Raw genomic sequence first — 27,024 nt, 5'->3', positions numbered from 1 at the left:
CTTTCTACGATGCATCATGCCACTTCAACCCTATAAAACACTACAGTCCATGAAATATGTCACACAGACAACTTGGGCCAAGAGGCAACAAGCGGTAATGATCATGATTATGGTCACAATGAATGTGATAATAAGGATAGCTTACATTTGTTTAACACTTTAAAGTCCTTTCACAAATGCTATTTTAATTAATCCTTATGTATGACCCATTTTAACATGATCCATGAAAATACCAAAGTTTGGGAAAGTCAAGATGCCAGAGGAGAGTCCTTGCTTCCCCTCCTGCTCTTGGCCCAAGTTGTGTCAGGTGATCACTCCATCCTAGGTAGACAGAAACTTGTATTTAAGCTAGGAAAGAATATGGATAATAGTAAGGTATAGAATTTACAATGGGGATCTTCTCAGAGAATTAAATTTATTTTATTAATTTAAGAGAATTAAATTGGAGAATTTAAACAGAATTAAAACATAAAAATCAGTTATATTGGCCTCATACCATTTATGTTAAGGTTTTTTATTTTTCCTTTAGAGAGAAAATACACATGTTTTTAGACAGCAACTTAGTGGAGTTTTGTGGGTTTTTTTTTTTAAGAGGCTATTTATTGATATGGTTTCATAACATGTGTCCATATATTCATAGTACCAAATGCAACAAAGTATCCAGTTTCCCTCCACAGATTATACTCTCCATCAGAAGAAAAGTAAGACGCCAAAGAGATAATCACAGACAGTGAGACTGAGCCTATTTATAACAGCTCTGCCTCCAGCATGCCTGATGGTGAGAGGGCAGCAGCCAGAGTTGTCGGCAGCAGCCACAGGCAGAGCACTGCCCCTCCTTCACTTGCACCAGAAATGCAGCAGCAAGAGGCGAAAGATGTCTCTCATCCGACTTGCTTCCCTAATTATCCTTTGACAACACATCTCCTCCCTCAGCATTTACAAAAAGGGAGGATTAGAAAAATAATCTCTAAGATCGCTTTCAGCAATAAAATTTCTAAGAGAAGGTTTGGTCCCTACAAGCTTCTTTCCCTTCAGGAAGACTCAGTGGTAGGACTGGCATCATATAAACAAACCCAGAGGTATAAAGTGAAAGGTCGTGGACTTTGGGATTAGACAATCCTGGGCCTAAAGAAGGGTTCTACCACTTACTAGCTCTCCTCCAAAAAAACAAAAACAAACAAACAAACAAAAAACAGTATATAATTATATCCACCTAAAGGGCAGGTAGGAATTAAATAAAATATTTATTAAGAGCAAAAACAGATACTCTTCCCGTTACTGTCTTTCACCCCACGTTCCTACTTAGACCTTCACACAATTAGAAATCCAAGTGCACGGCCAGTGTGGTGGCTCACCCCTATAATCCCAGTACTTTGGGAGGCTGAGGTGGGTGGATCACCTGCGGTCAGGAGTTCGAGACCAGCCTGGCCAACATGGAAAACCCCATATCTATTAAAAGTACAAAAATTAGCCAGGTGTGGTGGTGGGCGCCTGTAATCCCAGCTACTCAGGAGGCTGAGGCAGGAGAATTGCTTGAACCCAGGAGACAGAGGTTGCAGTGAGCCAAGATCATGTAATCACACTCCAGCCCGAGCAAAAAGAGTGAGACTCCATCTCAAAAACAAATACATAAAATAAATCAAAGTGCAGTAAAATGGAAAGAATGTCATTCTCATCACAGTCCTGTCAGAAAGGTGGAAACTTTTAGCATTTGGATAACTTCTCAGGGCCTCAGTTTCCTGATCTGTTAAAGGAGGGCATTGTACCGGATGACTTCTTAGGGCCCTCCCAACTCAGACACTGCTCTTACCCCAAAAGCATCTTCACCATGTTTATGACTTCTGATGAGAAGTCAGACTTCCTGGAGTCACACTGCCTAGTTTCAAATCCCAACTCCGGTACTTAGTAGCCAGCAAGTTAATCTCCTTTCTGTTTCTCAAGCTCCTCAAGAGTGTGATGGAAATAACAGCAATAATTCTTTGAGGATTATATAAGTTCATATATTTAAAGCACTCAGAAAAGGACTGGCACAGAGTAAGGACTCAATAACTGTTAGTGTGTATTACTGTTTATTTTTAAATTTTAATTATTACTAATTCTATCACTATAGTCTCAAAGTATCAACCCTCTAACACAAAGAAAAGCAGGAATTCTAGCAGAAATGATTTGCTGCTCGCCATCATCCTATGGATGGTACTGCTCAAAAATGTATGGCACTGCTCAAAAAACAGGAAGGGAACATTCTTTTAAACAGGAGGCTACAGCTAAATCATAGAGCTAAGAAGGGCCAGAGTAGCTACTATAACCAAAGACCAGTGTTCTTTGTAAATATACCTCTAACGTAAATATTACTGAGCAACAGGTTTGTACAGAGTGGCATTGCTTTAAATAGATATATTTGCTTTTGTGAAGCATTGTTCTAAAACATTACACAAAAATATGAATACTATACATAATGGTGCTCCTTTAAAATGGAAAGAAAAGACTGGGTGCAGTGGCTCATGCCTGTGATCCCAGCACTTTGGGAGGTCCAGGCGGGCAGATCACCTGAAGTCAGGAGTTTGAGACCAGCCTGGCCAACATGGTGAAACTCTGTGTCTACCAAAAATACAAAAATTAGCCAGGTGCAGTGGCACATGCCTGTAGTATCAGCTGCTTGGGAGGCTGAGGCACAAGAATCACTTGAACCCAGGAGGCGGAGGTCGCAGTGAGCCGAGATCACACCACTGCACTCCAGCCTGGGCAACAGAGTGAGACTCCATCTCAAAAAATTAAAATAAAATGGAAAGAGAAAAATCAAAATATACTCTCTTTATTCTTACCTTGAATTCCTTAATTCCAGTAAAAATACTGACAGATGAAATGTCAGTCTCTCCATTCGGTTTACAGTCAGTCACAATTTCAATGACCTTATCCAATGCCACTTTCATGCGGTCAAATACTCCTTCTTTGTTTTTATGGGCTGATTCGCAGTTGGGATGCCTCAGACATGTCTTCAAAACAATTGAAATTTTTTCTTTTAATATTTGATTTATGTCATAATGCACAAAAATCTTACAGAGAACATGTCATGCTAAGAAAAATTGTTCTTTACCAAAATCTCCTGGGTCCCTGGCTCACTCAGCTGCTTCTCCTCACTAAAGTGGAAGCAGGATGAGTAAAAAGTGATAGCAAGGTTAAATAAAAAAATGCAGAGTGCAAAACTATACCTTTATACTTCAGTAGTAAGTTTACTTAAAAATTTTTTGAGAAAAAATCTCTCCATCATGATTTAAACTATTTTTAAATGTTGCCTTACACATGCAAGAAATGAAAAAGAATGAAGAAAAATGAAATGAACAGAGATGAAATATGATCATGGATGCATCTTGACTTTTAAAAAATAATGTAAATGAAAAACTCAAGGGCCTAGACAAAACAGAGCCTTCTGAGTGGGTTCCATGAAGTCTCTGTTTTTGTGGCTTCACTGATCCTAGCACAGGGTAAATACTCTCAGAAGAAAAGGTTATTCCAAACAAATTGCTAATGAGACATTTTATTCATTCATTCTAGAATTGCACCAATTTTCTGGCCAATTGCTGTTTGGAAATACTCTTGACTGATAATTTTGTTAAAAGTGGAAAAAGAAATTAAAGGGTGAATTTACAGAATAACTAAGGGCTGACTTCTTACTCTACTGTACTTAACAAATCTTAACTTGCCTCGCTTTTTCTAGAGCACATATGCTGACTCCTCAATGAGACTGGCAAAACCCTGCAGGCAGCGACCATGTGTGACAGGCCTTAATTTATAGCACCTGATACACCATGTTCTGCTGAGCTGTTCAATCAAAGTTGACTCATAAATTAATTATTATTTGGAGTTGGGGAAGAAAGTTAGCATTCTTATAAATAATAACTGAGATTTAACTATTCAGGCCTATGTTCTAAGTTAACACTTTGATCTTTTTTAAAATGTAAATTATGTATGTTAAATGCATTTAGTCAGGTTTTCTAATTATTAATTTATTACACAGTAAAACAAAAATTATCTTACCTTTGAAGCTGTGAGAAGCATCATCGTACACTTTTCAAGAACAGCCCTAGCTGCTGCCATTTTTGCCTTTTTCTTTTCATCTTTCAAATCCTAAATATGAAATAAAATCAAAGAGGATTTCTAAGATCATGTAAACAATCCAATTTCTTAAGAAAGTATTTATTCAACAATAATACTCAAAAATTCAATAATATTAAGTGAAAAAAAAACAGGATAAAGTTTTACAAACTGTCACTGCTTCAATATAAACACATCAACACAATATAAGTAGAAAGAAAAAGCTACTCTTAGTAAGGGCTGGAGAGCCAGGAACTGAGACACAGGTAGAGGCTATACATGGTTGACATTCTGGTGTTCTGTCATACCTGACATTCTCATGCCAAATGCACACACTGCACCCCTAACCAGAAACACCCAGCCTATGTCTTACTTAACTAAAAGTAAATTGTCTTCTGAGCATCTATCGACTATTATTTCCTTCAAAACAGACACTTAAAAGTTGATTATTTAAGGAGCCTTGTCTAATCCCATCTAACTGCTATACATCTCAAATTGTGGTTCGTTTGTCTTACTCTTAACCAATATGCTGCTCTGAAATATTCTTAAGATGTTTCTTTGGTAGATAACTTTCCCCAACAAGATTGAAAAGGAACACTTAAGAAAGCATTGTGGATTGAATTTGTTTTGCTGGGGGGTGGCTTCTCCTCACAGAGCCCTCAATAGAACGTGTGCTATTATATGAGGTAGCCAAAGTTTGCTGATCAAATCTACAACAAAATACTCTGTTAATAATTCGGTTATTATATCTAAATCAGAGGTAGGCAATACTTTCAGTTAAAGCCCAGATAAACATTTGAGGCCTTCTGAACTATATGGTCTCCATCACAGCTACTCAATTATGTCATCGTAGTGTGAAAGCAAACAGAGACAATACACAAATAAATAAGAACGGCTGTGTTCCAAGCAAACTTTATTTATGGACATTGAAATGTGAATTACATAAAATTTTTCTCTGTCACATTAGTCTTTTTTATTTGTAAGTTAGATTAAAGGCCCTTTCTTACAAATAAGAAAAACCTAAAATTTGAGTATGATTTGCCTTTGAAAGTAAATTTGCTTGAATAAATTAGAATGGATTCAGAAGTTAGTCCTACACAATAATATCACTCTTACTCACTTGCATCCCAATATAGATTTAACAAGAGATAGAGATGGAATTACAAATAGTGTACAACAAAGTGCGTATAACCCCAAAGCTAATGCAGATCACATCCCAAAGAACTGTGTCCTATATGTGAGCATCATCCATCATGGGTTCCTATAGATAAAGGTTGAGGTTGCTTATAAAATTTCCACCCATTCCTCTTGTCTTTAACATTTTGGACAGGACTCCTTTCAAAACCACCTGTGGGTCTAGCTAACATCAGGTGTGTATGCCATACCTAACACTTATAAGCCACATATGACACCATATGATGAATAGTGATAACAAGCGACAGAAAAAGATGGCATCTCAACCTGGAAAGGGTTGGTCCACAGGACAAAACAGAGGCCTATAAAACCTAGATGGTCCATGAAGTACTAAGCGAAGTTTCCCAATACCTCCAGAAGTACTTTCCCAGACTTGGGTAAGGCTGTCACCACTGCCACTTTCTTTTCTTTTTGAGACAGTCTCCCTCCCTTGCCCAGGCTGGAGTGCAGTGGCGTGATCTCAGCTCACTGCAGCCTCTGCTTCCCGGGCTCACGCAATTCTCGTGCCTCAGCCTCCTGAGTAGCTGGGATTACAGGCATGTGCCACCACATGTAGCTAATTGCTGTATTTTTAGAAGAGATGGTGTTTCGTCATGTTGGCCAGGCTGGTCTCAAACTCCTGACCTCAGGTGATCCGCCCACCTCAGCCTCCCAAAGTGCTGGGATTACAGGCATAAGCCACCACGCCCAGCCTTACCACTGCCACTTTCTACCACCTTGGTCCAGGTCACCATCATCTCTCAATAGATTACTGTAATATCCTCTTGAGTGGTCTCCCTGTCTCTGCCCTTGTCTCCATGCAAACCATTCTCAACATGGCAGCTAGAGTGATACTGTTAAAATGTAAGTCAGAAAATGTCATTCTCCTACTCAAAACCTGCGGTGGCTCCCCATTTTACTTAAAGTCAAAGTCCTTACACAGTTCGCCCTGCCCACTACCTCTCTGATTTCATCTTATTACCCTTCCCCTTTGCTCACTTTGATCGATCCACTGGCCTTCGTGTTCTTTGAACACACCATGCATGTTTCTGTTTTATTGTCTATCTCCTCCCACCCCTACTAAAACATAAGCTCCATGAATGCAGAGGCTTTTGTCACTTTTATTTACTGCTGAATCCTCAACACCTAGTGTAGTATTTGGTTAACAGTAAGCAGCTTATGAATATTTGCTGAGAAAACTGAGAATGCACCTCACCTATAGCTCTTTGCAGGATATTCTGACTATTCTAAAGGAGAAAGCATTTCAACCCTGGATGCATATTCCATAAAAATGACCCAGGAGTAGCACTTATCAAACACAAAGATGATAAAAAGGCTGCCAGTAAGTTTCAGGGGTCTCACATTTAATGAGCTAAATTGTTAAAAATAGATACCTCTTCAGCCAGAAGTTTTTAAACGTTGGATTACAATATTACAAGAATTGAGAAAAATAAAATGTTCTCCATGCCAAATTTCTAACTACAAATCAAAATGATGGTGAAAGTTTTTCAGTTATGTCCAGAAGCTGAAGAGGATCCTGTAGGAAGTGTAACTGAAGGATGGCAGCTTTAGAACCTATGACTCATGCCACACTTGCTCAAGGGATCAAGAAAATGCTAGATGATAAGCTATTATTATTATAAAAATATTCCGGCTAATAATTTTCATTGGGGAGAATGAGGAGAAGAAGGAAGATTAAGAGAAAGAGAAGGAAAAGAAAGGAAATTTGTTTTATAAAGAACAATACTGGCAGAGAGAAAATGAAACAATAAGGTACCTGCCTACAGAAACATCATTGGTATTAGAAACCAATGCCATTATTTAGCCTGCCACTTTCCAGACCAATACCCATCTTTCAACTCCAGCTGCAACCGGGAAAGTTCATATCAAAAACTGAGAGAATACCTATGGGACTACACCCAGAACCATCCCAAGAAATAGTCGATTATTATATATATTTAACCTGCCAACAAGACAGACTCCTACACAAATACCCCAACAAGGAAAAGTCAATCCTAGACATAATACGATCTTCTGTCTCCCAAAACTAAGGAGCTTATTGTCTGAATTGGGGAACAGACCCACAAAGAACTAATATCGGCTAGGCACGGTGGCTCACACCTGTAATCCCAGCACTTTGGGAGGCTGAGGCAGGTGGATCACCCGAGATTAGGAGTTCAAGACCAGCCTGGTCAACATGGTGAAACCCAGTCTCTACTAAAAACACAAAAAGTTAGCCAGGCATGGTGGTGCATGCCTGTATTCCCAGCTACTCGGGAGGCTGAGGCAGGAGAATCACTTGAACCTGGGAGGTGGAGGTTGCAGTGAGCCGAGATCACGACACTGCACTCCAGCCTGGGCAACAGAGCAAAACTCTGTCTCAAAAAATAAATAAATTAAATTAAATTAAAAATGACTATCATGTTGTAGTTTGAGAACTACAGGCTTTAGTATCAGATATAACTGAGTTCAATCTGCTAGCATAGTGACCTTGGGAAAGTTTATCCTTGTCTCAGGTTCAGTTTCCCTGTATGTAAAACAGTAGTAACAATACCTACCTCATAGGGATGTTTTGAGAATTAAATGAGATTATGTACATTAAGTACCTAACACATAGGCAGTGCAAATAAATAATGGCTTGGGTTATTACTATTAATCTAATATGGTAAGAATAACAAATATCTAACAAGATACTATAAGAATACGTATGATGACTCAATTTTACGTGCCTGAGCCCTGGTAAAGGAATCAAATGGAAAGCTTCATAAAAGCGAAAGTAACCAAATACAAAGAAGAAGTACTTGAGTTGAGCCCTGAAGGCAAGAATGACCTTTCCCAGTGTGTGAGGCGGGAACAAAATTAGCTGTTATAAATGTACAAAAAAAGACATACAGATCTACTTACAGATCTACTTTGCTGGCTTATTTATGAAAGGCTTTCAAGACCAAGGCTATAGACTTAATAAGCAAAGAAACCAATCCAAACAATCCTAAAGATCATACCTCCATCCAAACTAAAAAGTATGTATTTATCTGAAGATTGTAAAATGTGATGAATACATACATTTTGTCTATCTCCACTCAGATGTGCAAACTCCACCATTTCATTTCCAAATTGACTGAATATTTGGACAAACTCTTGAAAGCTATTCACTTTCTCTAGTCTTTCCATAGTTGCAAGAACCTGCAAAACAGAGAATACTTCATTATTTGGTGATAGCTAAGCAAGAGACTGAGATTGTCAAGGCTAAGTAGAGAGGAAAAAGGGAAAATTCTGAATTCTAGGTGAAAGTTGAGAAGGAGGAGCCAGAAAGAAGACACAGAAGGGGATGCTCAGAGAAGTAGAAGTAGATTCAAGGCACAGAATTATTAGGGGAATGATTTGTTTGTAGGATGAGATTTTGAGTTACTTGAAAAGGAAAAGGAAAAAGAATAAAAGAAATGACTACATATACAAAGGAAGGGATCATTTATGTAGCCAAGTCTAGGAGGTGGGCATGGGCAGGACTACAGTAATCAAATCTTCAGAGAATTGGGAAGGGGTGAGGATGAAAGTCAGCACACACAAGCTTTAAGGCTCAGTGAACCAGGATAACAGGAACCCTAACATTCTCAGGAAAGCAGAAGGAAGCTCATCATCTGCAGAGTATGGAGTCGAAAGGGAAGTGTGGGACTTTAAGAGGAGGAAAATCAGTCTGGTTCAGTCAGGAATAGGCCATCAGGGGTGAATAAAGAGTGTGAATCTGTGGTAGAGCCAATGACTAAAATGTTATGTGCTTTCTTGATGTAAGAAATAAAGTAAATAGATGTGAAACATATTTTCAAATACTTTTCTTTAAAATAACATGACTAGATTGTTTTAGTCAGAACAAGATAGGTTAAAAAAACATAGATATCCTGTGTTTACTTATTTTTCATGAGAATATGATGAATATCTGGCATGTTAATCTGCCCTGGCAGCTCAGGAAGTTCAGGCAGCTAACACAGATAAGGCACATTGCCACTGCTGTGCAGAACCTCCATCTTTCAAAGAGAGGAAGGTTGTTTCTGTTTCTCTAGTGCTGCCAGATCTACCTCTCCAATTTCTCATTCATTCAACATTCATCAGGTGGTTTTATCCTCAAATCCTACTAGGAGAACCCCTACCCTGGCAACAGCTCTCCTCTTTGCCTAGGGAATTATCCAAAGAAAGAAGTGATCGTACAGACCCTGGATTCCCAGATAATCATGGAGCATGATCATCATCTGAGAGATTAACTTCTGGACTGGAAGAGTCTAAATCCGTTCTGCACGTTTTGAGATCATTCAGTAACATTTAGGGACTCTGCATACAGAAATTCTGTAGCTGTGGATAATTATCATTTCCACTGATTTAACTGTGTCTTAAGTTATATATTGTTTGTCTCTGATTTGGGAGGGAAAAAAAGTACTGAAGAATTCAGTATTTTTATCAACTAAGTTTCTGCTACATATATTATCATAGTGCTTGCCTTTTCTTTCCAAATGTTGTACACATTTAAAGCTTTTACCAATAAGCCTCAACAAGCGCATAATGATTCTCTAAGAGGAGACACTACTTGCATTCAGAAGTTTAGGCACAGTATACTTATCATTTAAGAATTACACGTACAGAAGAAACACTACTTTTAAACTACAGACAGAGTTATAAACAATTATAATAGTCAAGCATTGCCAAATTACTTAAATTAACCTAAAAAGAACTTTTTTTTTTTTTTTTAAGCAACGCTCATACAGGCATAGCTCCAGGAGGAACCCAGGGCCCAAGTGTATTCAATGTGTAGATGATCAATGTGTCAATGTATCCTGCAATTCACATTAATTCCCATAGCTAGCTGCACTCTTCATCCACACGTGAGCCAAGTGATCCACCACTGAAAGTCATAAGAAGCACTTTGAACAACACAGAAAGACAAAAATACAGCAACATCAGAAAGGTAAGTACCTTATTTCTTGATGTTATTATCTGTTTAATGACTACTCGGTCTGCCAGCAACAACACCTTTGTCACTGAAGAAAGAAGTAATCTTGCAGCCTTTATCACTCCTGTTTTGTCTGTAAAAATTGTGATCTGCCCATCAGATTCCAGATGGTTCAAGTTGGTTATGTCTGTCAATGCTGCAATTGTTTCTCCTAACAAGAAAGGAGAGAGGGTAAAGTTAAACTGGCAGTAAGACACACAAATTAAAATCTAGACTTTTCTCTAACCTTGAAGGTAAGGCACAATGAGGAGGAACTCAGCTTTGGACTCTTACTTCAGGAACAAGAAACAGTTTCACCTCGACGATTGTAGGGATTATCATACGAAGCTTTCTAACCAGAAAATAATAGCACACTCTTAAGAATGGTGACAAATTTTGCCCTCACCCAGTTTGAAAAACATCATAATTTTTGTTTCCAGTGGTAATGCAAACTACACAATCTAAAAGCTCCTGCCCTACAAGACAGTAAGAGAAGTCCCATGAGTCAAAAACTAAAGAATACCCTAAAACCAGAGCAGTAAGCAGGTGCCAAGGCTTGGACTGGGGCCAGGCCAGGGAGAAGTCAGGGGTCACTGCTGATCTCCACAAGCTGAAGGGGCTTGGGTTTTCAGGAATCCTCAGGGACAGAAAAAAGATAGGGCTTTGGGCCCCAAGGGATGACATCTTCAATATATTGGGGACCCAGAAATAACTGTCAATAGGCAAAAAGAAACAATAAGGAAGTTTGTCTGTTAGACAAACAAAGCCTGGACTTTGGATGGGGAAAGTAAACAAAACAAAAGCCTCCGTCCTGAGAATTCAAACGACAGGCTGGCCCTCATTCAGGCTACAGTTTGAATTTATATAAACTTCATATGATGCCTGGCATAAACCATTCTATTAATTGAGCTCCCAACCCTCTAGAAAAATTATCTTCTTCACTGTTGCCATAAAAACTTTCGACTTCTGGCCGGGTGCGGTGGCTCACGCCTGTAATCCCAGCACTTTGGGAGGCCGAGGCGCGCGGATCACGAGGTCAGGAGATCAAGACCATCTTGGCTAACAGGGTGAAACCCCGTCTCTAGTAAAAATACAAAAAATTAGCTGGGCGTGGTGGTGGGTGCCTGTAGTCCCAGCCACTCGGGAGACTGAGGCAGGAGAATGGTATGAACCCAGGAGGCGGAGCTTGCAGTGAACCGAGATCGCACCACTGCACTCCACCCTGAGAGATAGAGTGAGACTCAGTCTTAAAAAAAAAAAAAAAAAAAAAAAAACTTTCGACTTCTGTAATGGTAATTATCTACTAATAAAACAATGTAAGTGTTTGCCTCCTCAAGGCTATAACATTCTTGAAACCTCCATACTGTTATAAGTTAAAAAGAATTTTAAAATAATAAACCTTTAACCAACTTATAGTGTTCAAGATCATTTTTTAAAGTCCTAAATATACCTGTGTGCCTAATGGATTGATTTTCTTACAAAAGCCCTCCTGTCAATTCTATTACATATACACAATAATGTGTCTGCTCACAGGCTAAGGATCCTGAGTAAAAAGTATTGGAATCTTAATGGAGAGGCCACAGGGTGAAATATAAGTCAAGGTTTAGAAATCAGTCTGGCAGGCACGGTGGCTCACACCTGTAATCCTAGCACTTCGGGAGGCCGAGGCAGGCGGATCACCTGAGGTCAGGAGTTCAAGACAAGCCTGGCCAACATGGCGAAACTCGGTCTCTACTAAAAAAATACAAAAATTAGCCAGGTGTGGTGGCAGGGGTCTGTAATCCCAGCTACTCAGGAAGCTGAGGCAGAGAATCGCTGGGACCTGGGAAGCAGAGGTTGCAGTCAGCTGAGATGGCTCCACTGCGTTCCAGCCTGGGTGACAGAGTGAGACTTGGTCTCAAAAAAAAAAAAAAGAAAAAGAAAAAAAGAAAGATCAATCTAGTAGGAGTACATAAAACAGTAAAACAGAATGGAAAGGAAAGACTTAAAGTCAGGCTATTGTATCAATTGTGGGTGTGAAATAGCAGGGACCTTACTAGTATAGTAGCCATAGGAACATTAAGAAGATGATTTGGGAGACATTTTTATGAGAAAACATAAAATTAGTACCTGACCAATCATAAGAAGGAAAGAACGAGTGAAAAAATGGCCTCAAAGTTGGAAACCTAAGTTGCTTAAAGAAAATCGGAAGGGCATTGGAAGGGAGATGATAATTTTACTTTCAGACAACAGGAGCTTGAAATAACACAGGAATACACTTGGATGTCTTGTTTATAAAGACAATCGCTGAAGCTCTACAGGTAGAGGAATTCTGTGGTAACCAGCCTTCAAGAAGGCTCCCCATGATCCCCACCTACTGTTATGCACAACCTTGTGCTATCTGTCCCCTCCCACATCATACGAGGGTTGGTATGGTGGAAGTAATGGTATGTCACTTCCAAGCTTAGGTTCTAAAATAACTGAGGCAGCTGTCTGGGTTGCTCTCTCTCTCTGAGAGAAACCAGTTGCCATGTCATAAGCAGCCCTTACTACACAGAGACCTATGTGGAGAGGAAGTGAGGCCTCTGGCCAACAACCATGAGAGGGAGGCTGGAAGCAGACCTGCAGTCCAGTCAAACTTCCAGGTAACAGAGGCCTGGTCAACACACTGACCACTACCTCATGAGACACACTGACACAGAGCCACCCAGTGAAGCCACTCCCTGATTGGTGCCCCCTCAAAAACTGTTTGAGATAGTAAATGTTTGCAGTTTTAAGTTGCTAAGTTTGGGTTAAGTTGTTACACAGCAATAGGTAACTAATACAAAGTTTTGATAGCAAAATATACAGAGAACAAAAGTGCTTAGAATTAACCTTAAAGCATACAGAAGGGGCAGGAGGAAAAGTATCACTTTGCATTCTATCATCAATAGCTAAAAGGATAAAAATATTTCCTCTGATCCTCTGGAAAATGTTAATTTTTTTCTACACCTCTCAACCACAAAAGATACCACATCTAAGCCTGCACATACGGCATTATTCAACCTTTCCTTTTTCTGACTAGACCCCAAGCTTTTTTTTTTTTTTTTTTTTGATACAGAGTTTCACTTTTATTGCCCAGGCTAGAGTGCAAGGGCGTGACCTCAGCTCACTGCAATCTCCGCCTCCCGGGTTCAAGCGATTCTCCTGCCTCAGCCTCCCTAGTAGCTGGGATTACAGGCATGCGTCACCACCCCGGCCAATTTTGTATTTTTAGTAGAGACGGGGTTTCTCTATGTTGGTCAGGTTGGTCTTAAACTCCTGACCTCAGGTGATCCACCCACCTCGGCCTCCCAAAGTGCTAGGATTACAGGCATAAGCCACCACGCCTGGCCCGACGCCAGGCATTTAACTCATAAGTACGAGGGATAGTAACATTTGGTCAGGTCCACCAGCATGGTCAAATGCTTCCTTAACATTATAAAGTTGTTCAAAGTATAAACTGTTCAGAAATCAGTTCCCTAAAAAAGTCACAAAGCTGTCTTACAGCTTCACAGGTATCATTTTTAATTTATTATATGTAATTACTAGTGTTGTGTCTTAATAGGAAAACCCAAGGTCAATCAAACACAAATATTTGTTGAACTTCCATAGAAAACATAAATATAAACCTTGCCTGGTAGCCAAGTAAAAAGCAACAATATAATGTAAGAGTTCAACACAGGGAAGTAAGAATAAAAATTGATTATTATAATGACAACTAATATTTATTGAGCACATACTATGTGTGAAATGATACAAGCATTACATCAAAACACCTCTATAAACTCTAACAGTCCCATTTTATAGATGAGAACACTGAGGTTTGGAAATGTATGATAGAATGCCCAATATCCCCTGCTTGCAAGTAGAAGCACTAGGATTAAAGTCTAGGCAGTTCGACTCTAAAACTTTAGTTCTTTTTTTTTTTTTTGAGACAGGGTCTCACTCTGTCATCTCCCAGGCTGGAGTGCAGTGGCACCATCACTGCTCACTGCAACCTCAACCTCCCTGGGCTTAAACAATCCTCCCAACTCAGCCTCCCAAGTAGCTGGGACTGGAGGTATGTACCACCACACCTGGCTATTTTATTTTTCTTATGTTTTGTAGAGACAGGGTCTCACTATGTTGCCCAGATTGGTCTCAAACACAGCTCAAACGATCCGTCCACCTTAGCCTCCAAGTGTTGGGATTACAGGTGTGAGCTACTGCACCCAGCCAGCTCCAGTTCTTTATCTACTGCTTTATATTAGTTCCCTCAAATGAATGCTGTCGTCGAAAAAAGAAAATGATTCGTAGGGGTTGAGTGGGCTAGAAACATTACAGGAGTGATTTAATGAAGTCTTAAGTTTGTATGTGTTAAGAGAAAAAAAGCTTTCTATATTTTACAACTCCAGAAGGTATCATTCTCATACTCTTACCTGAGTGACACTAGGAGGAAGATGACATGTGGAGCCCATGACACCTGATATCTTTCAAAATACTCCATTTATGGAGCTGCCTGGGCGTACGGTACTCATGTCAGTGTACCACGTCCTCCTTTCTCACCTTACACTGAGCACAATGACATGCTACAAAGCCAACAAGGAGCACAGGACTCAGCTTGTCCTTTCATTTAAAAATACTGTACTCCTGCTTTAATCAATGGTTGTTAGAAGAAACAGTAATTTTTTTATTTCTTTTTTTTTTAACCACAAAGCTTTCTTCAAAAAGAAACAGTAATATGAAGAACATCTCCACATTTTCTGTTGAATTGTCCATTATGTAATGTCTGTTTCATAAGCACCCACACAATAATTTAGTGTCGGGGAAAAAAAGTCTCTCCTCTTACAAGCTGGTTTGTTTCCTTTCAACAAACAATGAGATTATATAATCCTTTGTTTCCAACATTTTTGTCTTGCCTTCCAGGAAGTACAAAGATAAATTTCATGCTTAATTAAAATAATAATGTTTGCCAAAGTTTCTGGTTTATTTATTTTCACATCCTATTTTAATAAGTTTATCGAACATGTCTTTTATTGTAAGTGCTTTCATATCCTTTTCTAAAGAAGGAAAAAATATAAATTATGAATAGAATAAGGATATCTCCCCCTGCTTCCCACATAAAACCTATTTTCTATCCCAGTGAATGGCTAGAAATCCAAGACTCAACCCAGGGTCTTCCCTTTCCTTTAGTCAACAACCTACTTTTACCTATTCAACCACCTTAATGAGTATTTTGTGTACTCTTCCTGCTATTTACAGTCCTATTACACTGACTCGGCCTAGCTGGTTTTACCACAAAAGCTTCCCTATTAGTCTCCCTGCCTTCAGTCTCAACCTTCTCTCAGTCTGTCCTCATTCGTTCATTTCCTCCATACTATCAGAAAGACTTCTATCTAACACAAAACATCTGTGAAATGTTCTTGTTTTGAAAAAACAAAACAAAACAACACAAAGCAATATGCCTTTCATCTGGCTCCAAATTTCTCAATGACTCCTAGTATAGAATAATAGTTGAAATCATCCACATAACATACAGGACCATGTATGATCTTGTCCACCCCTCCACATTTACTTGGTTTTATCGCAATCACTCTCCTCTCGCTGATGACCTGCTCCTCCCTCAGAGTTCCCCATCTCAGTAGATGGCACCACCATTTGCCTAGCTGTTCATATCCCAAATCTTGAAGTTATCCCTGGCTCTTCTATCACTTCCCACATCCAAACCATCAGCCAATCCTATCAACTCCACCTTGGCAATATATCGAAACACAGCCACCTTTCACCACCTCAAATGCTATCATCTAGTCTAAGTCACCATCATCTATCACCTGGACCGCTGTGACAACCTCCTAACTGGTTTCTCTGAATCCATTCTCACACCCCCTAAAATATATTTTCTATACAGGAGCCACCAGTTAGTTACCCTTTTAAAATACAAATGAGATCATGTCACTGCCCAGCACAAAATCTCCCACTAATCCCTCATTCCACTTAGAACATAGTCCAAAATTCCAGTCTTTGCCTATTCTCACTTTCTCCTTGCCAGGAATGCCCTTCCCCGTTAAGTATCCACATAGCTCAGGCCTTCACTTCATTGCAGTCTCTGCTCTAATGTTCCTTCCTTAGTGGGTCTTCCTAATCCCCTATCCCAGGAGTTCTCAACTGGGGGCCACTTTTACCCCTCACGGGACATTTGGCAATGTCTAGAGCTATTTCTGGTTGTCACATGGTAGGAGAGGGGACCTTCTGGCATCTAGTAGGTAGAAGTTAGTGATGCTGATAAACAAAACATCCTACAATGTACAGGTCAACCCCTACAACAGGGAAGTATCCAGCCCAATATGTCAGTAGCACCAAAGTTAAAAAACCCTGCCCTCTCTAAAACAGCAACTTCATTGGTCTCCTAACTCTTACCTTGCTTTTTTTTTTTTTACATGGTAACTATCACCACCTGACATTACATATTTATTCATTTATGATCTGTCTCCCTCAGCAGAATGCAAGGCCCACAGTGGTAGATTTTGGGCTGATTTGTCCATGCCTATCTCCCTATGGCCTAAAAGAATGCCTGGTATATCACCAGCATTCAGTAAATATTTATTGAAAAAATTAATGGATAAATGATACTTCAACAAAGCTGCAGTCCTCAGAACACCCTAGGTTCTCAAAGGCTTCTGTGCTACCATCTATAGAGAACTGTGAACCATCATGAAGTCTGAAGTCACTATGATTTGTTTACTGTAGAATACTAATGGATATTAATGCTGATTTCCATTTCCTATGTTGTGGAAAGTAGACTAATACGTTCTTAGAGAATAGAGGCCACAGCTTAGAGGCCACAGCTCCCACTTCTTTCTCTCTCACATCTCAATGGCTGATGGTGAGGATGGCCGATCACTAACTCTGACCAGTGAAGGAGTCCTATGTTTCAGATTTAGGACTTGATCCAAGCGAAGTGCAATATTTATGGAAGCTAATCCAGACCTTTAATGTTTGAGGCAGCCATAATCAGAGAGCTCTATCATCATTCAAAATAAAACAATAATTTTTCATCATAATCAAAGCAATAAAAGTGGTTTGAATAGTCTTCAAAATCAATATCCACCTACCTGCTTGTTTAGCTTCAATACAGGCAATATTTATTTCTTCTTTCAAATCCCAGTTTTCATTGGCTATAGCTTCTCCTACTTTAACAAATCTTCCAACTGCCAAGTTGACAGCTTGTCCTACACGCTGAATTGCTTGCAGAGTTTTATCAGACTTTTTGGTATTATCTTTATGATTAATAAGTGTGGTGATCTAAAAATAAAAGAAAAAAGCAACTTTTATCTCAATATCTCTTTTTTTTAAGCTGTATCACAAAGTCAAAGAAAATTAAGCCTGGCATACAGGATAGCTCAATAGACTAAATCAATAGTTAGAGATGTTTTAATAGAGACAACCAGCAAAGTACCCTGCATCATTCCTTAGGACAATGTTTCCATTAATTACAACTCCAAGTTCACCTGAGGGCAGTTATCTGGGGCATGCAGTTTATCTGGGGCATACAGTTCCAGAGGCTCTCCAGATCTTTCAACAAATCTTAAGGAGAAAAGTAGGAGCGGACAGATCATTACATTCAGAAAGTCAAAGTACCTCAGGTCTCATTTCCTCTACTACGATTTCAGATGCTATGAGAGTAGAGACAGCTCTTCTTCCTCTCCATTCCACTCCGTTGCCTACCATGGTGCCCAGGTTGTACGAAATAGTACTTGTGCCATACATGTTTACCAAATTAACTAGATACTTTAGAATGAGCATTGCAATCTATATTTTATATTTTGCTAAGTTTTGTTTGCATCCGACTCAAAATAAATGAAATACCAAGAGTCTTAACACTTGATCCCAGGCCCTGAAACAAAATACAAAAGGTGACAACTTCAGCTCACTGAAAGAAACATAATTCTTCAAAATATCTTAGGAAACTAGTACATGAACGATGCTGACATCTAAGAATATTTATTAAAGAAATGTATGAAAAACAACTACTGCTCAATGTACATGTACTAGTTTTAAAAGAAGAGCAAGAGAATTACAAGAAGGGGAAGAGAATCACTGTTACTCTTTGCACAACTACTATGTGCCAAGCACTTTATATGTATGTTTAGGTATTAATAATTTAGAATTAATAGACCTAGGTTTGAGTCTTGGCTCGGTGACTACTTGCTAAGTGGTCTAGGGAAATTTAATCTCTAAATTTCCTCAACTACAATATTGTTTTTCATCAAATTTTGAATATCTACTATAGGCCAGTTCCTAAGGATGCATCAATGAACAAGACTAAGACAATCCCGCCCCCATTAGGTTTACATTATGGTAGAATAGCAATAATTCAGTTACACAAAATATATTTGTTACACACTATCATATCCCAAATAAAATTCTAGGCAAACCTGAAATAACAATCAACAAGAAAGAAAAGCCCATGTTCCCATGGGGCTTACATTCTAGTGAAGGGGGAGAACCAATAATCACATAAATAGGTAAACAAAAAATAAACTTTAATATAATTGTTATGTGCAAAATGTCAGGATAGTGTGATAAAAGTATCTGTATAGCTACCTGAAATTGATTGGTCTTCCTTCTAAGAGGAAGCGATATTTAAGCTGAGATCTAAATGACAGCGAAGTGGTTAGACTGGCAAACATCAAAGGATAAAGAGCATTCTAGGAAAAGAAACAGTGGAGGAAAAAAAAAGCCCTTAGGAATGAGCCTCTCCTGTTCAAGGAATGAGGTGAAGTCAGAAGTGGCTAAAGGATAGTGGGTCGGGGGCAAGTTAAAACCAATATCCAAGAGATGGGATGGGCAGGGACCAGCCTGGAATAAAGGGTTCTGGAATTGGAATAAAGAATTTATATTGGCCAGGTGCGGTGACTCATACCTGTAATCCCAGCACTTTGGGAGGCCGAGGTGAGCGGATCACGAGGTCAGGAGTTTGAGACCAGCCTGGCCAACATAGTGAAACCCCATCTCTACTAAAAATACAAAAAAAAAAAAAAAAAAAAAAATTAGGTGTGGTGGCACACGCCTACAATCCCAGCTACTTGGGAGGCTGAGGCAGGAGAATCGCTTGAACCCAGGAGGTAGAGGTTGCAGTGAGCCAAGATTGCAACATTGCACTCCAGCCTGGGTGACAGTGTGAGACTCCATCTCAAAAAAAAAAAAAAAAAAAATTATATTTTATTCTATGTATTACAGGAAGATACTTAAGGGTCTTTAAACTAGAAAATACTATCATCTCTGTAGTAATTTGAAGTCATTGAAGGGTTTTTTTAAAACAGGAAAGTGATATAATCTCTGCAGTGGTTTGAAGCCACTGAAGGTTTTCTAAGCAGGTAAGTGTTATAATCTCTGTAGTGGTTTTAAAACATGTCCACAAATTCTCCCCTCAAGAGGTAGAGCCTCATTTCTCTCCACGTGAATGTGGACTGGACTTGGTGACTCACTTCTAATAATGGAATAAAGTGAAAATAATGGAGTGCTTCTAAGAGTAGATCATAGAACACATGGTGGCTTTCATCTTATTCACTCACTCACTCACTCTCTGCAGGACCAATCACAGTGGGAGCAAGCCAACTGCCACAGAATGGAAGGCACTCAAGCAACCCTATGGAGAGCCCCACAAGGTAAATGAAGGCTCTGGCCAAAAGATAGTGAAGAACTGAGGCCTCATGCCAACAGCTGAATGAATGAACTTGACAGCAGATTCTCCAGCCCCAGTCAAGCCTTTGGATTACTGCAGGCTTGGTCAATCATCTTTATTTTGATTTTATGAGAGACCTCACTCCAGAACCACCAGGTAAGCCACTCTGGAATTAACCTGCAGAAACCATAAGATAATGTTTGTCGTTTTAACGCACTAAATTTCAGTTAATTTGTTCCGCATCAATAGATAACTAATATAGATTTTGGTGCCTGGATCTGGGGTGAGGCTGTAACAAAACTTAAAATGTGAGAGTGGCTCTAAAATTGGGCAGTGAAAGTTAAATGAACTTTGAGTGAATAAAAACTAGAAATGTCAAAGAAACTTTGCAGAAGCATGATGACCTTTGAGGAAGCTGTCTTAGTTAGGGCTGCTATAACAAAATACCTTAAACTGAGTAATTTATAAATAACAGAAATATATTGCTTTACAGTTCTGGAGGCTGGGAAGTCCAGGATCAAGGCACCAACAGACGTGGTATCTACTGAGGAGGACCCAGTCCTCACAAGTGGTGTCTTCTATGTGCCTCACAAGGCTCCCTGAAGTCTCTTTTGTAAGAACACTGATCCCATTCATGAAGCCTCCCTAGTGACATAATCACCTCCCAAAGGCCTCAACTCTTAATACCATCATTATGAGGGTTAAGTTCTAACATACAAACTTTGGGGGAATGCCAACAATCAGGCCATAGTTCTGCGAAGCTATGGGTGAAAGCTTAAGGAAAAGTGAGAAAAATCTTTCTGGAAACTGGAGAAAAGGGGTTCCTTGTTATATGGTGACAGAAAGTCACCCTCATTAACATGAAAAGGAGAAAATATACCTAATGAACTGGAAGATCTAACTAAGGAGATGTCAAAGCAGATTTTGAAGGTGCTACCTGGTTTCTTTTTGTTGCTTACAGTAAAATGTAAGAGACGAGAAAAATTAAAGGAAACACTGATAAATATAAACAAGCCAGAACTTGCTGGTTTAAAAAATTCCTCCTCCATGCTGTGCATGGTGGCTTACGCCTATAATCCCAGCACTTTGGGAGGCCGAGGTGGGCAGATCACCTGAGGACAGGAGTTCGAGACCAGCCTGACCAACATGGAGAAACCCTATCTCTACTAAAAATTCACAAAAAAAAGAAAAGAAAAAAAAAAACCAGCCAGGTTTGGTGGCACGTGCCTGTAATCCCAGCTACTCAGGAGGCTGAGGCAGGAGAATCCCTTGAACCTGGGAGGCAGAGGTTGCGGTGAGCCATGATCATGCCATTGCACTCCAGGCTGGGCAACAAGAGCAAAACTCCATTTCAAAAAATATATATATATATCCTCTCCAGATGGCACACCATACTAAAATTAAGAATGGCTTCCAGGCAAAAATAAAATCTAGGGCTGTGTCAAGAAAGCACCTAAAGATGAAGCTAAGGGTAAGACCATAAAATCTTAAGATCCTGGCCAGGCGCGGTGGCTCACGTCTGTAATCCTAGCACTTTGGGGAGGCCGAGACGGGCAGATCACAAGGTCAGGAGATCGAGACCATCCTGGCTAACACAGTGAAACCCCGTCTCTACTAAAATACAAAAAAAATCAGCCAGGCACGGTGGCGAGCACCTGTAGTCCCAGCTACTCAGGAGGCTGAGGCAGGAGAATGGCGTGAACCTGGGAGGCAGAGCTTGCAGTGAGCCGAGATCACACCACTGCACTCCAGCCTGGGCGACAGAGCGAGACTCCGTCTCAAAAAAAAAAGACTTAAGATCTCAGAAAGGTCCAAGGTGTTGCTTCAGACAACCATTCAGTTAAACAACAGATCCCCTAAGAAGCCTAAAGGTATTATTCCTCAGCAGTCCCAGCAGAAGCCCAAGTTAAAGAAGAGCATATATCAAAGAGACTTGTGGGTGTGGCTTTTGTGTAGTAGAATGAATTCAATATGACTCACAGGAGACAGACAAAATTTTTTAAGATAATCATATTGGCAGAAACACTATCAGCTTGGACTAAAAGGGAATATATCTTTATATGAAAAGAAGCTTTCATACTAGCCCCTGCTCCAAACTTCCAAAGGCAGGCAATAGGCTGAGAAATCTATGCTGCTGCAAACATGAGCTACAATTCATGTAAAAGAATGAAAGAATGACTCAGAGGGCAGAACCAAGAGCCATGAACTATTCCCAGGACTTGAGTCTTAATCAAGGAACTGGCAACATTTGCCCACAAGGAGTTCAGAATACCATAAACCAGTGGCTCCTATTTTTTTTCCATTTTTGAACAGGGGTATATAGCAGTTATTCTACACTTTTTATTTTCTCATTTTTTGAACAGTAGAGTCTATAGAGGTCATCCTAAAGCTGAAAGATGTTACACTCAAGGAACTACTACATACAAGAAGTCTTTCCTGGATCATATTTATAATAGATGCCAACATCGTGGATTTCCAGCTGATGTTGTGACTTTGGAGAGGATAAGGATGGGGAGGGGTTACTTGCAGGTGGGAATAAGGTAAACAATTTGTGGGCAGAGGTTAGAGCATAGGGAGTTTTAAAATATGTCCACAAATTATTTACTATTCCTCCCTTAAATAGGTGAAGTCTCATTCCCCTCTCCTTGAGTACAGGCTGAACTTAGCTACTTATTTCTAACTAGTAGAATAAAATGGAAGTGACAGTATGCTACTTTTGAGGGCAACTCATAAAGTCACTGTGGTTTCCATCTTTCTTTCTCTCTCTTCACCCTAGGGAAAGACAATTCCCATATCACAAAGACACTTGACTGGCCCAGTGGGAAGGCTCACATGATGAGCCTAAGGAAACTGATGCCAAAAGGTGCTCATTTAAGGTCACACATCTAATAACTGGTAGAGTTAGGATTCAGAGTCAGACATTTCAATTCTAGAGACCATACTCCTAAACACTACCCTACAATGTCATACAACAACCCAGTGAAATAGGCTAATATTAATCATCCTCATTTCCCCAAATTGGAAAATGGGGGTAATAATCATCCCTATTTTACGAATGAGGAGGTTGGACATCAAGAAGTATGGGAGAGTTAGGATTTAAATCCAGATATTCTGACTGCAGAGACTAGCCTCTTAGCCACTTAGCCATTTTGCCTTCTCTGCCTTATAATGTTAACAAGAAGAGTTGGCTGTGTGCAGTGGCTCACACCTGCAATCCCAGCACTTTAGGAGGCCGAGGCAGGCGGATCATGAGGTCAGGAGTTTGAGACCAGCTTGGCCAACATGGTGAAATCCCATCTCTACTAAAAATACAAAAACTAGCTGGGTGTGGTGGTGTGCACCTATAATCCCAGCTACTCAGGAGGCTGAGGCAGGAGAATTGCTTGAACCTGGGAGGCAGAGGTTACAGTAAGCTGAGATCATGCCATTGCACTCCAGCCTGGGTGACAGAGTGAGACTCTGTCTTGAAAAAAATAAATAAGAAGAGTTGATAAAATAATGAAAGTATTGTGTTTAACATAGTACCATAAACAGAGTTTATTGTAAGCGTTCAAAGACATACTATAATTAGCTCTCTTACTTAATCCTCAGGTATTATTAAAGATTAAAAAACTGAGGCTGAGTGAAATTGCATACTTGGCTCACACAACCAATAAGTAGCCTAGTTTAGAATTTGAACCCAGGCCGGGCGCGGTGGCTCAAGCCTGTAATCCCAGCACTTTGGGAGGCCGAGATGGGCGGATCACGAGGTCAGGAGATCGAGACCATCCTGGCTAACATGGTGAAACCCCGTCTCTACTAAAAATACAAAAACTAGCCAGGCGAGGTGGCGGGCGCCTGTAGTCCCAGCTACTCGGGAGGCTGAGGCAGGAGAATGGCGTAAACCAGGGAGGCGGAGCTTGCGGTGAGCTGAGATCCGGCCACTGCACTCTAGCCTGGGCGACAGAGCGAGACTCCGTCTCAAAAAAAAAAAAAAAAAAAAAAAAAAAAAGAATTTGAACCCAGGTTTAAACTGATACCAAATCCCACCTAATATTCCTTCTTTTACTGGAGGTTTTCAATCTTTCCTATTTTTTTTTTTAATTGAAATGTTACCTAAAAGCCCATTGCATAATCATGTGAAAGAGTCACAATAATTTTAATTTGGAGAATGACTGTAGGCCATGCTGCTGGGAAGCAGAGAACAAATACAAATCCTATTGGTACCACCTTAATCCTTTTCCACACCTGACAGACTCTAGGGAATTGTTACTATCACATGAAAAAGAAGAGAACTTGCCCAACATTGACTATTCCAAGCTACCATCTTGGAAGAGACTCTGCAGTGGAAAGGAGTTAAAGTTCTTGCTATAGATGGAACGTTTGTGTCGATTCCCCTCCCCCTCCGCAAATCCTTATGTTAAAATCCTAACCTCCAATGTGATGGTATTAGGAGGTGGGGCCTTTGGGAGACGATTAGGTAATGGGGGAGGAGCTCTCATGAATGGGATTAATGCCTTTTAAAAGAGGCCTCAGAAAGCTCTCTCACTCATTTCCATCCTGAAAGAACAGTGAGAAGACAACTGTCCATGAACCAAAATGTGGGCCCTCACCAGATACTGAACCTGCCTGAACCCTGATCCTAGACTACCCAGCCTACATAACTGTCAGGCATAAATTTCTGTTGTTTAAGGCACCCAGTCTATTGTATTTTTTATAGCAACCCAAACAGATTAAGGTGGTTCAGTGTATTAAATATTTCATTTACATAAAGTTTTAAAATTTCAGTTACAAAGAAAATATCCTGCAATTAGGCTAAAATATCAACTATTGTTCAGTTCCAAAAGAAGCACCCTCCCCAGTGCATAATTAGGTGTGGCTGCCTTCCTTTTACTGGAAAGCAGTCTGGGAAATGTTTAATCCAAATATAGCATGCCTTTAAAATTTTATTTAGAGGAACTAAGTCAATACGTAACATACCTTATTTAAGGTCTACTTGTGTTCTAAAATTAGTTTCAAGTGTTTTAAAAGGTAGGTTCATAAGTTATACATGTTGATTGTTTATAAAAAAGAAATGGAAAATACAGGAGAGCCTCAAGAAATAACAATTACCCATAATTCTACTATCCTCTGAGAATTCTGGCATAATTCGTTCCAGTCTTGTTTTATACATACAGATACTTAAATACACAGTTTTACAAAATTGAGATTAAACCTTAATTTCCTTATTATATAAAAAATAAGACTAGTTAACATTTATTAAGCACAACAGTACCAGGCACTAGCCTATGTGTTTTACATGTATCAATTCTTTTAATGCTTGCTTGTCCAGTATCTAATAGGTACATACTATTATTACCCTAATTTTACAGATAAAAAATCTGAAATTTGAAGAGGTTAAGTATTTGCCCAAGGTCACAAAGCCAGAGGAACTACCTACACTCTTAATCACTACACTGTCTCTCTTACCTTCCAGGATTATGTTAAGGACCAAGGGAAAGACAACTAGCAAGAGTGCTTTGTAAATTATAGTATGATAAATACAATCTTAGCTATAGTTCTGCAAAAATAGGAGGCATACTAAATTGAGAGTCATAACTTGGAGTTGCCCTGACACCAGAGAAGAGGACAGAAAAGGCATCCCTTGGGGAAGAAAGAAGATCTGGTGTACTGAAGAACTCTGCTGTGGAATAAAAGAATAAGAATTAGGGTTTACATGATAGCTTCTAACAAAGGGTGTCAAGAAGTGCAAAACACCAAAGCATATCCCAGCAGTTACAGCCATGGACATCATTCTGCCTGGGTTTGAATTCTGGCTCTGCCATGTGACCATGTGGCAAGTTATATAACCTTTCTGCAACTCTGTGTTCTCACCTGTGAAAATGGAAATAGTAATTGTACCCGTCAGCCAGGCGTGGTGGCTCACGCCTGTAATCCCAGCACTTTGGGAGGCCAAGGCTGGCGGATCACCTGATGTCAGGAGGAGTTCAAGACCAGCCTGGCCAACATGGTGAAACCCCATCTCTACAAAAATACAAACAAAAAAAAAATTAGCTGGGCGTGATGCAGTGTGCCTGGGTGCCTGTAATCCCAACTACTTGGGAGGCAGAGGCGGGAGAATTGCTTGAACCCAGGAGGCAGAGGTTGCAGTGAGCGGAGATCCCACCATTGCACTCCAGCCTGGGTGACAGAGTGAGACTCCATCACAAAAAAAAAAAAAAAAAAAAAAAAATGCATATATTCACCCACACAAATCAGCAAAGAGCAGAGAGGGCACCTTATGTACTCTCTTCATCCACAACTTACTACAACAAGAATCCTGAATACTGAACACCTTCCAGGACAATGCAGAGAGTAATGGGAAAATGAGGTAGGCTACCTTAGAAATACAAGGGGTCTGTACAAATAGTGAATAAAGGAAATCTATCATAGACAGGAAAAGATTAGAATAACATTCCACATTAGGGTGGAGCTCTGTGGCAAATATCCTTCTTCCCTTCCTTGGATAAAAGCATTATAAGACTGGGAGTGGGAGTTCTGACAGGAAGAATAAAGCGATTATTAAAGGAGGTGGGGAGTTGCTCTGCATAAAATATGCTTGGTTCTTAACCCAGGGCTTTTCAAGAAACTGTCTGAATTATAAAATATAAAACATATGAGTATATATAACATATATGTGTGCAGTTTAAAGAAATGAAAGAAAGACCTGTGTTGCCACCACCAAGCTTAAGAGAACAATGTCAGTATCTCTGACAGCCCATGTACTCTGTGGCTACTCCTTGTCCATATCACTCCCTTGTCCCCAAAGAAACCATGGTCCCAATTTTGTATTCATCACTCCCTTATTATAACTACTGCACATACAGTATACCCTAAATGATATTTGGTTTAGTTTTATCTGGTTTTGAATCTTCATTTTTTTCATTCAACATTATGTTTTTGAGATTCATCCCCATTGATAATTATAGCTGTGGTTTATTCATTTCAGTGACAGAGTATATCATTATATGAACATAGCACAATTTATGTACACATACTACTGTTAAAAGACATTTGGGAAGTCCAGTTTGGGGCCATCAGAAGTAAAAATGCTATCCACATTCCAGCCCATTTTTCTTTTCTTTTCTTTTCTTTTTTT

At 39.7% G+C, this 27,024-nt stretch overlaps 1 protein-coding gene across 4 annotated transcripts in view; it reads right to left on the bottom strand.

Moving 5' to 3' along the window:
• The window catches only part of CTNNAL1 (catenin alpha like 1), an 80,552-nt gene that overhangs the window by 47,694 nt on the left and 5,834 nt on the right, over positions 1 to 27,024 (bottom strand). Inside the window, exons 1-6 of one of the 4 annotated variants that reach the window (XM_033237882.1) lie at positions 17,861 to 18,105; positions 17,335 to 17,524; positions 10,228 to 10,415; positions 8,329 to 8,448; positions 4,036 to 4,125; positions 2,823 to 2,993 (exon numbers count right to left, since the gene is read on the bottom strand). In XM_033237882.1, the coding sequence (XP_033093773.1) occupies positions 2,823 to 2,993; positions 4,036 to 4,125; positions 8,329 to 8,448; positions 10,228 to 10,415; positions 17,335 to 17,524; positions 17,861 to 18,025 (924 nt within the window). In that variant the 5' untranslated portion in view covers positions 18,026 to 18,105. Of the gene's footprint in view, positions 1 to 2,822; positions 2,994 to 4,035; positions 4,126 to 8,328; positions 8,449 to 10,227; positions 10,416 to 17,334; positions 17,525 to 17,860; positions 18,106 to 27,024 lie in introns of those variants that run through there. The other 3 variants (XM_033237881.1, XM_033237879.1, XM_033237880.1) reach the window with 3 other exon arrangements.

This window comes from Trachypithecus francoisi, unplaced genomic scaffold (assembly GCF_009764315.1).
Source record: "Trachypithecus francoisi isolate TF-2019V2 unplaced genomic scaffold, Tfra_2.0 Lachesis_group16, whole genome shotgun sequence".
NCBI lineage: Eukaryota > Metazoa > Chordata > Mammalia > Primates > Cercopithecidae > Trachypithecus > Trachypithecus francoisi.
This window is presented reverse-complemented; position numbering and strand designations above follow the sequence as displayed.